Here is a 13,523-nt window from a genome sequence, read left to right as displayed (position 1 = left end):
CTCTCTCTCTCTCTCTCTCTCTCTCTCTATCACAGAGTAATGCCAAAAAATGGAAGTCATGACTTATCCACAAAAGTGAACCCAAAGTGTCTCTATCACCACCTGGTGGCTGGACTTTTACTCAATGACATTCAGCCACAAACGATAATCTTAGAAAAGATGTTGCATAAGTGGAAACTATTCAACAACATATGAAATAGTACCAAATCTGTTCCCCTAAAGCACTGCAGTGTATTTTGTTTACATTTATGTATTTCAAATGGTATGTACACAGTACGGCATTAACATTTAGCTTATACATCATGGCATATACTAACAGAGCAAATATATTGTGTCATGTGCCATTTAAAGCATAAACGGTACAGCACATGATTTTTAATGTGTACAGTGCAGCAGTTGTCGTATAGAGCATATACATCGTGGCTTATGCCATCAAGAGAATCTACAGTATGGCATATATATTCCTTCTAAAGATCATATACCATTTATACCATAAATATTATGCCATATGTCATTTAGAGCATATAAAGTGAATGCCATGGGCAAAACTTGCCGTAGTTAAATGTATATGAGACCACAAGCTGAGGCCTCACAGACTTGAACTAACACGTCATCCTTCTCAATAATTCTCCACAGTATCCTCAAGAAAACATAAAAAACAAGCCCAGAGTATAATTACAATATGTTGTATCGCCAAAGCAGGTTGTGCAAGATCTGCAGTCAATTACATTAAAAAAACGAAGCAAATTAGAGATGGACACCACTTTATAGTCTGTTTATTATGATTGAAGATGAATAGGACTGTTTGTGTCCTAATGCATTACTTCTGTCAGGAGTCTAATTGTGATGATTAATCTAATGAGATGTTAATTGAGTTGACCAGAGGCTCTTTCGGTCCAATCATCCAGGTGTTCGCCACATGCGAGGAAATAATAACAAGGCTCAGAAAATGTTCAGGAACAAATGACAAATAATCCAAAAATGACCAGTATTCACAGTCTCAGGGAAATGTCTGATATCTTCAGTGAGTGTATATGTGCTGTCGGGGTTATTGTATAGGCTACTGTGACTTTAAAGGGGTGTTGGTTCACTGAGAGGTAGCAGATAGGTTTAATGAGAACACATCGCACATCTCGGCTCCTCTCCACCTCACGGACCCGCGGCTGTGCGTCCTCCTGCCCGTTTTATCTGGACATCCACCCGAGAAGCCGTGCGTGTCAGCCGCCGCATCCTGCCCCGGGAAAGCGATGGGAGGTACCGCTGTTGTTATTTCCCCCCCACTGTCGTCGTGAGCCTGTCATCCTTCATTTCCGATACAGCCTGAGCATCTGATCGGTTTAATCATGATGTTTTCTCCCGTGACAGAGGCCGAGACGCGCCAGAAACTGCTGCGCAATGTGAAGAAAGAGGTGCGATGCATTCATTTATCATTTTTTCCTCTGATTTCCTCGTTGCATGTGTGCGTGTGTGCATGTGTATGTGTGTGTGTGTGTGTGTGTGTATGTGTGTGTGTGTGTGTGCACGTGTAGATGTGTGTGTGTGTGTGTGTGTGTTTGTGTTCATGGGTGGTGAGCCACGACTACGCCACACGGGCCTGTTTATCTTAAAGATATGATCATTTATTTGACACCATAATGACGGTGGATGCATGTAAGATGGCTGTGGTTTTATTTCCTGGGGACTGTTGGTGTACGATGATGATGACGATGATGCTGGGGGTGATGATGACGATAATAGTGATGATGATGGTGGTGGTGGTGATGGTGTTGATGATGTTATATCAGGAGGGGGGGGGGGGACTACCAATGCACCTGCAGGTTAATTTGCTCCCATCCATGCAAAACCAGATTGTTTTTCATATCCTGCAGTAGTGTGTGTGTGTCTCTCTCTCTCTCTGTCTCTCTCTCTCTCTATCTCTCTGTCTCTCTCTCTCTCTGGGGTTAAACTGGCCTTTCTGTACCACACCATCTTATTCTTCACAACTTAAAGGTGTGACCTTGGCATCTCTATTATGTTTGTGCTCCATCAACCATTAAATGCAAAACACTCCAACCAAGCCGGGTGATGTGTTGCCCAGCGAGGAATCGTTTGGATTATGAATCTGCACAGGAATTGGAAGGGAGCACACTGCAGACCCTTGCAAACCGCTCGGTGACTCCACGACTCCCCGGGGAGAGAAAAAACAGGATGTTTTATTCATTGCTGAGAAAGCCCCGGCACTCCAGGGCTCATCGTGCCCGTGCTCCCCCTCACCTGTGACTCATTGCCTCTCAAACAACCATGTTTCTGGTACCAGCTCGTGCACCAAGGAGGGGCAAGGCTGCGAGCTGTGGGTTGGAAGTCCATGCGTTGAATTGGAATGATGGGTTTTGTTTTTAAATGTCCAGATCATCGTGTTATGGATGTTGTACAAAGCAGATGTTGCAGACAGACACATACATAATCGTCTGCTCCTTCTGTGTGCCTCTCGTCTGCAGTATAGCTTTACATACAATAGACATATTTTTAAATAAGGCAGTAAAATCCCATCTTGTTTCATGACTTGACAGTTTCAGTAAATTATTCCCTGATTGTGTGGGTAAACAGCACTGCACATCATGTCTGATTCAGTCAGCTTTACAAATTATTATTATTATTAGAATAACTGCTTGTAGGAAACATAAATAATAGAATGGGTTCCTTTTCAGAACACAGGCAAAATGCTGTGAAGTGTAAGCGAATAAATACACTGATCGAATAAGAGTCATATATGGGAGTATTTTCTCAGCCTGTAAAAGCAGCATATATATTGTCTTCTGTGGCTCTGTGGGAGTTTTATCAGTTCCGAGAAAACAAGCTTAATCACGGCTAATTCGTCTTTGAGGCTGAAAAAACATTTGCCTTATAATCATATTGTTAAGATGACTATATTAACATGGAAGGGGGGATCTCCTACTGAGACACGAACAAGATCCATTGGAGGAAGTCTAAAGATCTGCATTTAGACTTCTGAGGCTTCTATAGAGACAATTCTTGAGGTTTTTCCGACTTTGTTGACATAAACTGCGGCACTTACCCTCCTCCCTCCAGAAAATTGTGTTTGCTGATGGTTGCGCAGGAAGATACTGAAGGAAGGATGTTGTCTTGCTACTTCTTCATTGCCTCTTGCATCACATTTGCTCTCATGTCAGACGGTCTGAGTCTTGTCTCACCATGCACCCTTCTCTCGTAGGTGAAACAAATCATGGAGGAGGCAGTGACAAGGAAGTTTGTGCATGTGGACAGCAGCCACATCATATCTTTCTGTGGTAAATGAGTTTATCTATTGAATCTATTGTTATTTCACTGCACTCTAAGCTTTTATTATACATATAAATATTAGAGAAATTGAGAATTTTGTGGAATCATTTTGTTTTGTGCATCGTAGAGAAAATAGCCCCCCCCCCCAAAAAAAAATAGTTCTGTCGATTAGTGCTAATTACTGAGATTATAGCACAGAACATACTGTATCTGATAGCAGAGGTCACAGTATTGGTCACACATGCACAGTACAGACTGATGGTTGACACGACTGTCAACTCCCACGTTTTCATCCTCACTGGGCAAAATGCTCCTTTACATTCTGTTCAATTCAAGCCTTGTCACTCCTAAAATTGTATTCTAATATATTTTTTAATGTTTCTCATGTTATAAGCCATGAGTGTTTCTGTTTACTAGAGCGGATGAGATGGACTGCATTAAAGTAGAACACCCTTCAGAGGTGTTGATACTAACCAGGAGTGATGCATGTGTGATTCACATCCCTCATATCCTAGCAACAGTAGTCAGTGTCGGACAGATTCAAGTCTATTTCTACTGGTGCCACCTGTGCCTTCCCTGTCACCTGTTTTTTTTTGTTGAAGAAACTATAAAGGCGTGAGGTTTTCACAGAGAACAAATGATAGTGTGCTCATGCCAAATAAAATATATATCGCACCTCAAATGTTTAAAAAAATGTATAAACCAGAAATCGGTGCCAAATGAATATACTAATACTCTGTGTGCTTGTGTGCAGCCGTGGTGGAGTCCTGCATGCTCCATGGGCTGAAACGCCGTATTGCAGGCCTGCTGTGCAGTAACAAGGTTGCAGCACTTTTTATGAAGGTGGCAAAAAGCTTTACACCTGCTGAAGATCTCTGCCACAAGGTCCAGGAGCTGGAGCAGATCATAGAAAACAGGTGAAATCCACATTCTGCAAATAAGAGGCCAGTGACTATGCAGTCTTTCTCTTTAAGTCTTGTATGTCTTTTCCCTTTGCTTTCTACTGTATGTGCCACATTGCATACTAATGAGCTGCTACACAGACGTCTCATCTGTCAGGTTTATTTCCTGTTTTCCAGTAAACAGAACAATTCCTCACTGAGTAACGAGCGCAGTCGGCAGTCAAAGTTTGGCAACCTCCCCCCTCAGGCGGTGAAACACCTGTGGATCCGAACTGCCCTGATGGAGAAGCTGCTGGACAAGATTATCTTGTACTTGGTAGAGAACAGCAGGTATTTGTACACATCATTAAATGTGTGGCCTCAGTACATTAACTCCTCAGGTAATTCAATTTTGGTAAACTCATTCTACCTTAAGCAGTTCTCTGAAAGAAACAATCCCTTTTACGGATATCGCAGATGATTAGAATACTTCTCACATTTCATTTTTCATCCCATAATATGCGGTTATTTTACAGATCTCCTGGAGAGTATTGGTATGCAAACACAAAATCAGTTATCCTTTTGAAATCCTAAAATGCTCTAAAGGCTCTCAATTTGAATTCTGCAGTGCCTTCTATGAGAGAGAAGCGATGCTGATGGATCCAACTGACGGACCAATTCTTGCATCTCTATTGGGTATTAAAAAACCTCACTAATCTGCACATGGAGCGACTGCAACCCTTTACTCCGCCTTACTTGACAACATCTGTCTTACTTTAAACCAGTCAAACCTGTCTTACAGTGGGACCCTGTGCGCTGGAGTACACCAAAGTCAAGACCGCCGACCACTTCTGGACGGACCCCTCCGCTGACGAGCTGGTGCAGCGACACCGAATCCACAGCGGCCACTGCCGGCAGGATTCTCCCTCCAGACGACCTGCCCTGGTTAGACAATGCAGAACTTCATTGATTTCCCCGACACAATAAGCTATAGTGTGTGTGACATCAGACCTGTGATCACATATTCCTCTGTATCAGATCCAGAAGAGGCAGTCCAGCGGCAGCATGGACGACCGCCCTCTCATGTGGGTGAGGGAGTACGTGGAGTCGCTCCACCAAAACTCCAGAGCCACGCTGCTGTTTGGGAAGAACAATGTGCTGGTGCAGCCGGTGTGTGTCTTTTATTTCCTATTTAAAAAGAAAAATCATTAACTCCTCAGGTAATTCAATTTTGGTGAACTCATTCTACCTTAAACAGTTCTCTGAAAGAAACAATCCCTTTTACGGATATCGCAGATGATTAGAATACTTCTCACATTTCATTTTTCATCCCATAATATGCGGTTATTTTACAGATCTCCTGGAGAGTAATGGTATGCAAACACAAAATCAGTTATCCTTTTGAAATCCTAAAATGCTCTAAAGGCTCTCAATTTGAATTCTAGATATATAAAATCTAGTGTCTGCTCTAACAGAGTGATTATTAATTGAGCATTATTCACATAATAGGGAACTTGCTGCCTCTGGTAGCTGATTTAACTGTGGTTATCTAAAGAGCGTTGCAATCAGACAAGCTGGTATATGTTTCTGCAGAGAGATGACATGGAGGCCATCCCAGGCTATCTGTCTCTGCATCAAACTGCAGATGTCATGACACTGAAATGGACGCCCAATCAGCTGATGAATGGAAACGTGGGGGAGTTAGACTCAGAGAAAAGGTCTGTTAGACTATTAGAACCCAGTGTCACAAGTGGAAGGTCTCTGCTTTACACAGTCTGCTCAATGGGTTCACATCTTTCTTTCAGTGTTTATTGGGACTACGCCATGACAATTCGTTTGGAAGATATCGTGTATCTCCACTGTCACCAGCAAGGTAAACTAGCACCCCATTTTATAATCGTACCCAACGAAGGAGCTTAAAGAGTTATTTATCCTGCTCGTCTGTGTTTATCTCTCCAGTGAACAGTGGAGGGACAGTAGTTTTGGTGAGCCAGGATGGGATCCAGAGACCCCCTCTACATTTCCCCAAAGGTGGCCACCTCCTCCAGTTTCTGACTTGCCTGGAGACCGGCCTGCTACCTCACGGACAGCTGGACCCGCCGCTCTGGAATCAGAGGGGAAAGGTGGGCGCGGTGAAATCCTTTCTGCGCCTAACATTCTCAATAATCAATGTATGAGTCTGTGCTTGGCTAACATGCAGTGGTCTCTCCGCTCGCAGGGAAAGGTTTTCCCCAAGTTGCGGAACAGGAGTCCACACAGCTCATGTGATTCTGTCTCGGATAAGGAGGATGATGAAGCAACCGATTATGTGTTTCGAATCCTATTTCCTGGGGTTCAGATGGAGTTCAGTAAGTGTCTTCAATCTTCCTGTTCTGCCTCCCTCAGATAATCCAATGAGTTATCATGAGAGATTACATCTGACGTTTATTTACACTCTCAACAACAAATTTACACTCTAAACAAATAGGTATAGATTCAGTTAGATTCATTTACTTTTTTTTTAATTATTTTGACCATTTATTGTTTTTTATTTGCTTATTATGCGGATTGCCTCAATAGCTGTATTGATTGGGGGTATTATGCTGTTTAGTGGCTCTAGAGCTGATGGACCAGGGTGTGAACATGTGGCAGCCAACCCCCAGAAAGTCCTCGTGCTCCTCTTGCTCACAAAATGGCTCCTCTGACGGCTCTCTGCCTAATGGCTGCAATCAAGAAAGGTAATTATTTCCCCAGGGACGGCCTCAAATCCTGATTCTGATTATTCCACTCGACTAACTTTGCCCTTTTCCACGTTTCTTCCAGGGCTTCCTTAAAGCTCCTCTGCGACACCATGAAGTACCAGATAATCTCCCGTGCTTTCTATGGATGTGAGAAGCAACGATTCAGGGTTTCATTCAAAATGATTGCTCTCAGTGAAACAATCATTCTTAATATCCAATATGAAATGTTTATCTTTCCTCTACAGGGCTTGCATACTGCCGTCACCTGTCAACAGTCCGCACCCACCTTTCTGCTCTGGTGAACACCACCATAGTTGACCATGATGTGCCCTGTGGGGCCCAGGCAGGCCTCACTGTGGAGGTCTGGAACAGGTTCCTCAAAGAAAGCTCTGTAAGAATAAGAATTGAGCAACAGGCCATAACAATTATTCATGGTTATATTAAATAGTCCTATCCTGGTGTGAGTTGATAAATAACTATCTCCTCTTGGTCAGGCCTACGAGGAGAAGGAGATACACAGGCTTGTGTATTTTGGTGGCGTGGCCCCGTCACTACGCAAAGAGGTCTGGCCCTTCCTGTTGGGACACTACCAGTTCACCACGACGGAGAAATCCCGGCTGGAGGTATTTCTGTCAAGGTTTTGTAGTGTGTATGATGCATGAACACTGCATTGGATGTGTTGTATATTTATTCTAAGTTTTCTCTTCCAGATCGATGAACAGATGCGGGTCATGTACGAGCAGACTATGAAGGAGTGGCAGGGCTGCGAGGCCATCGTCCGTCAGAGGGAGAGAGAGAAACACGCCGCGGCCATCGCCAGGTGTTCGTCCGGGGCCAGTGTGGAAAGGGCCCCAGTACAGCGCGACTCCACCATCAGCACAGATGCAAGTTGGACGATTTAGTACATAAACGTGCTTCGTTGTGGAAAAAACGAAATCGGAACAGACCCGACACGATAGGAAACATTTTATAGTGTTCTGACCACAGTTCTAAATGTTGTACGCTTCTGCTGTTTGTCTCCTGTGTGTCACTGCAGTCGTCTCTAAGCAGCAGCTCAGAACAACAGAATGCCAGCGCACAGAGTGATTCCAGCAGTAGTGCACAGGTAGACATCAACATCACCACAGCTACTGTAGCTCTAATAATAAAGAAACCCGGTGTTTTGTGTGTTTTAGTCCAATTATTAAATCTTATTTGGAGATAACAGGTTCCAGAGCATCTATAACATTTAGGATGGCAGACATGGGCCTCCAAGTATTTCCAAAAGCATGATTAAAACTGAGTTAACTTTCTTGCAACAGACATATAGTCAGTTTGAAACTAGATGAAAAGTCAGAGCCACCAAATTGATTCAACCATAGGGCGACAGGATTGTGTGAATGTAATCCAATGGTAATCCATCAAATAATACATGAGGTCAGTGATCCATCAAATGAATGTGTTTTTCTTTAACCATGAATATCATATCACAGGAAAATGAATAACTTTGGCCTTCAGGTGGTGCTAGAGGGAAGTCTCTAGTGGCCATTCTTGGGGAACAAGCCGAATATTATGAGAATCAATCCAGAGATTGTGCTAAATTGTTTTCAGTGGACTCGGTTAAAGGAGGCAGGGAAACAATATGAAACAATATTTTGCAATTTCATTAATGGAGCTGTGACCGAATGTTCATTGTGATAAAATATACATTCCATCAAACCTCTAAGTTGTTTGTATGGGGTAATGACACAAATGAGACCATAGGCTGCCTGGAGGGTTGGGAAGTATTGTACTTTGGAAATATACTAATGAAAAGTATGTGATTTGTTACTTATGTACTAACTTTCTGGATTTAACTTTTCTCAGTGCTGTTTGATCCTAAATGCATTGCATGGGCTTTGCTGTTCTTGGGTTGCCAGGTCTTTGAATCGGTTCAGGCAGCGGAGCAGATTGAGTCTGAGCCCAGGCCTGAGGAGGGAGACGTGCAGTGCTGCAGTCCAGTGAAGGACGACACGAAGGCCACTGCCGCCTCTCCACAGCTTCCCTCCTTCAACGCCTCTTCCCCAGGTCTGTCAAATCCAGGTTTGGAAAACAGGCCTCTTGTCACAGAGTCAGCTGATGGATCTACAACACCACTTTCCACGGCCGCAGCATCTGATGTCTTAAATGAGAATATCAAAGCTGGATCACAGCCAGGAGGGACCAATGTTGTGGAGCCAGTTGCCAAGGACAAGGTGTCTGAGATGGAAGAGATGGAGACAGTTGCACAAAAGGAGGTTGTTGAAGACAAACAGGTCAGTGAGTCGAAAGAGACGTGTGAAGCTGAGAAAAAACCTGAAGTAGAAGAAAAAGATTTAACAGCAAATGAGCCATCTAAAGAATTCAAAGCAATAGACCCCAACAAGAATAGAAGATCTGCACCAGAGAACACCAATGTTCTGAAGTTAGAAACGGAGATTCACAACGAATACTTCCAAGCTCCTCCACTTGGGCAGACCCTGACTTTTCAAGCACACAAGAGCAAAGACGTGGAAGTGGAGCCTTTATGTTCACCTGCTGCAGAAGTAAAGCCAGAGAGCTTTGAAACTCCTCCTGAGATTTCATCACAAACGATCAAGACCACGGAGTCAGAGAGAAAGGAAGCAGAAGCAACACTTTGTGACTTGGCCGAAACCAAAAAGGACAAACCAGCAGAAATTCCATTTGAGAAACCCGATTCCAATTCACCAGTCAGGCAGGTGCTGAATGCTCTTCAGACGGCTTCGAGGGGGAGCCTCACGTTAACGTCCCACTCCCGGCGGTCTCCAGACACGGCGGATTCAGACGACTCTCCCTCTGCGCTGGAAATGGAGGACATCCCTGCAGGGATAACGTGTGTGACCTCTGAGCACATTAAGTTCAGGCCTTTTCCAGGCCTCGCTGCACCCCCGATGTCTCCGGCACAACGAGAAAGGATGGCGTCCGAGGGGCTCGTCCCAGATCACCATCTGGACACGGCTTGTAACACCAGTCCTGAGGCCACCGACCCGGGCCTTTCTGAGGAGGAGCCGGAGATGGACAATGTGCTCGCTGAAGCCGAGGCTGCCGAGGCGGAAGTCGACGCCAAACACGATGAATCCTCAGGAGAACAAACCTATTCTGTAAGTATTCAAAATAACAACTAGACATACCTGTACCTCTTCTTTTTCAGGAGTAAAACAAAAACTGAATGAAGTTTATTTTTGCAGCAAGAAATTCTGGATATGTACTTGATCAACTTGCACCGCATTGACAAAGATGTCAGACGCTGTGACAGAACATATTATTACTTCACCCCTGAGAACCTGGAGAAGCTGCGTAACATCATGTGCAGGTAAATGTTGAGCCAAACTAAATACATCTACGGTTTGTCTCAACCGAAATAAACCCTGTGACCGTCTTCATAGTTACGTGTGGCAGCACCTGGACATAGGTTACGTCCAGGGCATGTGTGATCTGCTGGCGCCCCTGCTGGTGATTCTGGACGATGGTCAGTGAATCTTCATTCTGTCAATATCAGCTTTGCTAGTGTACCTTAAAGGCCACACTAACGGTGTGTGTGTGTGTGCGTGCGTTTCCCAGAGGTCATGGCATTCAGCTGCTTCACTGAAATGATGAAGAGGATGAACAATAATTTCCCTCATGGAGGTGCCATGGACTCTCACTTTGCCAACATGCGTTCTCTTATCCAGGTATAATTTACATGCATGTGCACAGATGCCTTGTCAAACAAGCTGTAGATGGAAAGTGAAGGCATTTTTTTTTTATACACATCCAGATCCTGGACTCTGAGCTGTTTGAACTGATGCAGCAGAATGGAGACTACACCCACTTCTACTTCTGCTATCGCTGGTTTCTACTGGACTTTAAAAGAGGTGATGGGAAACGCAGGCATTATGATATCTGCCTGAATGAATCATTACTCATTTGCAACATGATGCTGAATGAAATCTGATTTATCTCTGTTTTTTGTGCAAATAGAAATGGTGTACGATGATGTGTTCTCTGTGTGGGAAACCATCTGGGTGGCCAAACACACGTCCTCCGAGCACTTTGTGCTCTTCATCGCTCTGGCGCTTGTGGAGATGTATAGAGACATCATCCTGGAGAACAACATGGACTTCACGGACATCATCAAGTTCTTCAATGGTAAGAAATACAAGGGCTATAATATAGTAGAATTAGTGCTGAAAAACAATTACCAGAGTATAGATAGAATCCTACAAGATGTTGCAAATAAAAGTATCAATGCGAGTAAGACAGTGTGCAGGGCAGTTCTCAGTAAGGTTTGGTCCACAAATATTTTTTTGTTTTTATCTTTTTAAAAAACAAAATGATTTTCAAACTCTCTCCTCAGAAATGGCCGAGCATCACGACGTCTCCCAGGTCCTGACGATGGCCCGAGACCTGGTCCAGAAGGTGCAGACCCTCATAGAGAACAAGTGATAACACGACTCCCACAATTCTTTGTTCCAAATCGATTCAAGATACCGACACAACCACATAGTTCTGTATTCGAGAGGAAAGGAATCAGTGTAAATGATTGGCAAGCGCTGAAAAAATGTGAATCGGTCGCTAACACTGCTCTTTGTTGTAAGACAACTCATCTGCACTTGCTCCTCTCCACGTTCCGAAAATGCAAGTGTTGCCTGTACATCTATTTTGGAAGTGTTGTTGTTCACCTAGTGGAGTGACCCTTGTTGAAACTGCTTCAGGATTGTCTTTATTTTGCCTTAAACTTAGCCATTTTTTCAGGGATACAGCGACCAAATTCTCCAGTGCATTGCCCTTCCCCCGTTAAGTTCTACCGGCCATACACGTTTACAATTTGTGATACACTTGAATATGTTTCGAGTGATATCATCAGACATTGTGAGGCGGTTTGGTTGAGTGGACAGTAGAGGTGCTACAGACGAAGGTACTGGGTTGTGTTCAAGTGCAATGTGCGGCCACTGGTTTGTCTCTGAGCACCACTACCACTCGCTGGCCTTTCTGAGCCTTCGACACACACAAGCTGGCAGGATATCAAGACTGAAACTGTAAACCCTGTGCACACCGATTTCACACGTTTCGCATATGGAGTTGCATCATTTCCTCTGCTCCTTATGCTGTGTGCTGCCTCTATAATGATCTTTCAACCTTTGCTACCTATCCTAGATTTTATTTCTGTGAAGACAAACGTTTCTCCAGAATCAACGCAAGTGGTTGATGCAGATGTTCAGTACCTTTCTTCTGCTGGACTAACAGCATTTCACTCTGGCTGGGGAATTCAGCTTTAACAGCGAGAGACGGATCAGTGCAGACAGGTTGTGCTTCCTTGCAGCTTCATGAGAGCAGCGGCGGTGGTTGACTTTGAGCTGGTGGCGTGCAGTGAAGACAGCGTGCTTCCTTTTCACTTCCCCTTTCATAGCCTCTGTCTTGCCCTGCAGATCTACTTCGCCTCGTATATCTAGTTCCTTGCTTGAACTGGCAACAAGTTTTAGGATAGCTGTTCAAATATTCTGGAGAAATTGTGCATTTTCTCTTCACTATTACCTCGAGATCTCCTTCTTCAAACTGATTCAAAGATAAACTCCTTCCTCAGAGGCTGACAGCCGCTGCTCCACTTCGGCAACTTGTCATGCTCCCTCGGTTACGTTTCTTGTCCTGTAGAGGACGCCTTTCGACCAATCATTTGAGAAGGCCGTCAAGTTGTCGCTGCTCTATTGGATCTGAAGCAGTGCATTCCTGTGGAGGAGTCCCCCCCCCCCCCCCCCCCACACACACACTCTTAGCTTGAGTGGACGAAACAACGCAGCACACAGGATTCTCTACTCAGGCGGATTGCACCTGCTTGTTCTTCAGGTCCCCACAGACTTGTAAAGCACCTGAAGTGTTAACATTTCAAGGGTCAGCTCGGTGAAAGCTAATCAGTGGTATGTAGCTATGGATATAATCATTGTTGAGTGTGTGTACATTTAAGATAGAAATCTGCAGCACCCCGACTAATCCTTCATTGCAAATGATGACAGCTTTTCTCACATATAATGGCAACAAGCCTTTATATTGTGACCGGTTTTCTTTGGTAGAGAGCAATCCCAGGGAAATCCATGTGAAGTCAATCTGATGGAAGGATTTGTGAAGTCTCAGCAGATGGTCAACAACTGTCTCCATGTGTTGACACCGACACACACGAGTCAGAACATTTGTTTAACGGTGCCGCTCACATTTGCAAAGTAGCCAAAACACGCCGACGTGGTTCATGTGGCTTCGAGTCCAGTGCTTTGATATCACCGCTAACGTGTCTCCATACGATCTCCAGAAACATGCCTGAGTATTGCTGTTCGTGTATTGCTGTGTTTGTTGTTTCAGAGGATTTATTGTGTGTTGAAAAGAAATGGAATTTATTGTACAAAAAAAATAAGCTAGTACATATTTATTAAATGCAATACAATGTCTGTACAGTATATGGGCTTTACCTGATGAGAATGAAAAAGATAAAAGTAAACCATTCGAAATAAATATTTTTATTTTATTTTTTTCTGTGTACTCAAATGGTCACCTGGTATAATTGATTTATTGTGTATTAAAAATATTATATTTTGCATCTCATGTGCCTTGTGTCTAATTCTAGGGTGACAGGAAGTTATAACCTTCTATCTCCATC

At 43.9% G+C, this 13,523-nt stretch overlaps 1 protein-coding gene across 1 annotated transcript; it reads left to right on the top strand.

Moving 5' to 3' along the window:
- The first annotated feature begins 1,043 nt into the window (after nt 1-1,043).
- Nucleotides 1,044-13,441, top strand: sgsm1b (small G protein signaling modulator 1b). Its single transcript, XM_062412714.1, has 24 exons — nt 1,044-1,409; nt 3,212-3,287; nt 4,034-4,196; nt 4,359-4,511; nt 4,789-4,856; nt 4,963-5,105; nt 5,199-5,330; nt 5,754-5,878; nt 5,966-6,033; nt 6,120-6,283; nt 6,379-6,508; nt 6,751-6,877; nt 6,963-7,027; nt 7,126-7,271; nt 7,375-7,503; nt 7,591-7,764; nt 7,917-7,985; nt 8,779-9,999; nt 10,087-10,211; nt 10,285-10,367; nt 10,460-10,569; nt 10,656-10,752; nt 10,859-11,026; nt 11,235-13,441. The coding sequence occupies exons 1-24, from the start codon at nt 1,344-1,346 to the stop codon at nt 11,321-11,323; spliced, it is 3,891 nt and encodes a 1,296-aa protein (XP_062268698.1). The 5' UTR covers nt 1,044-1,343; the 3' UTR covers nt 11,324-13,441.
- The last annotated feature ends 82 nt before the right edge of the window (nt 13,442-13,523 follow it).

Source organism: Platichthys flesus, chromosome 19 (assembly GCF_949316205.1).
Source record: "Platichthys flesus chromosome 19, fPlaFle2.1, whole genome shotgun sequence".
NCBI classification, from domain to species: Eukaryota; Metazoa; Chordata; class Actinopteri; order Pleuronectiformes; family Pleuronectidae; genus Platichthys; species Platichthys flesus.
The sequence above is the reverse complement of the archived record's forward strand: the minus strand, read 5'-3'. Positions and strand labels throughout refer to the sequence as shown.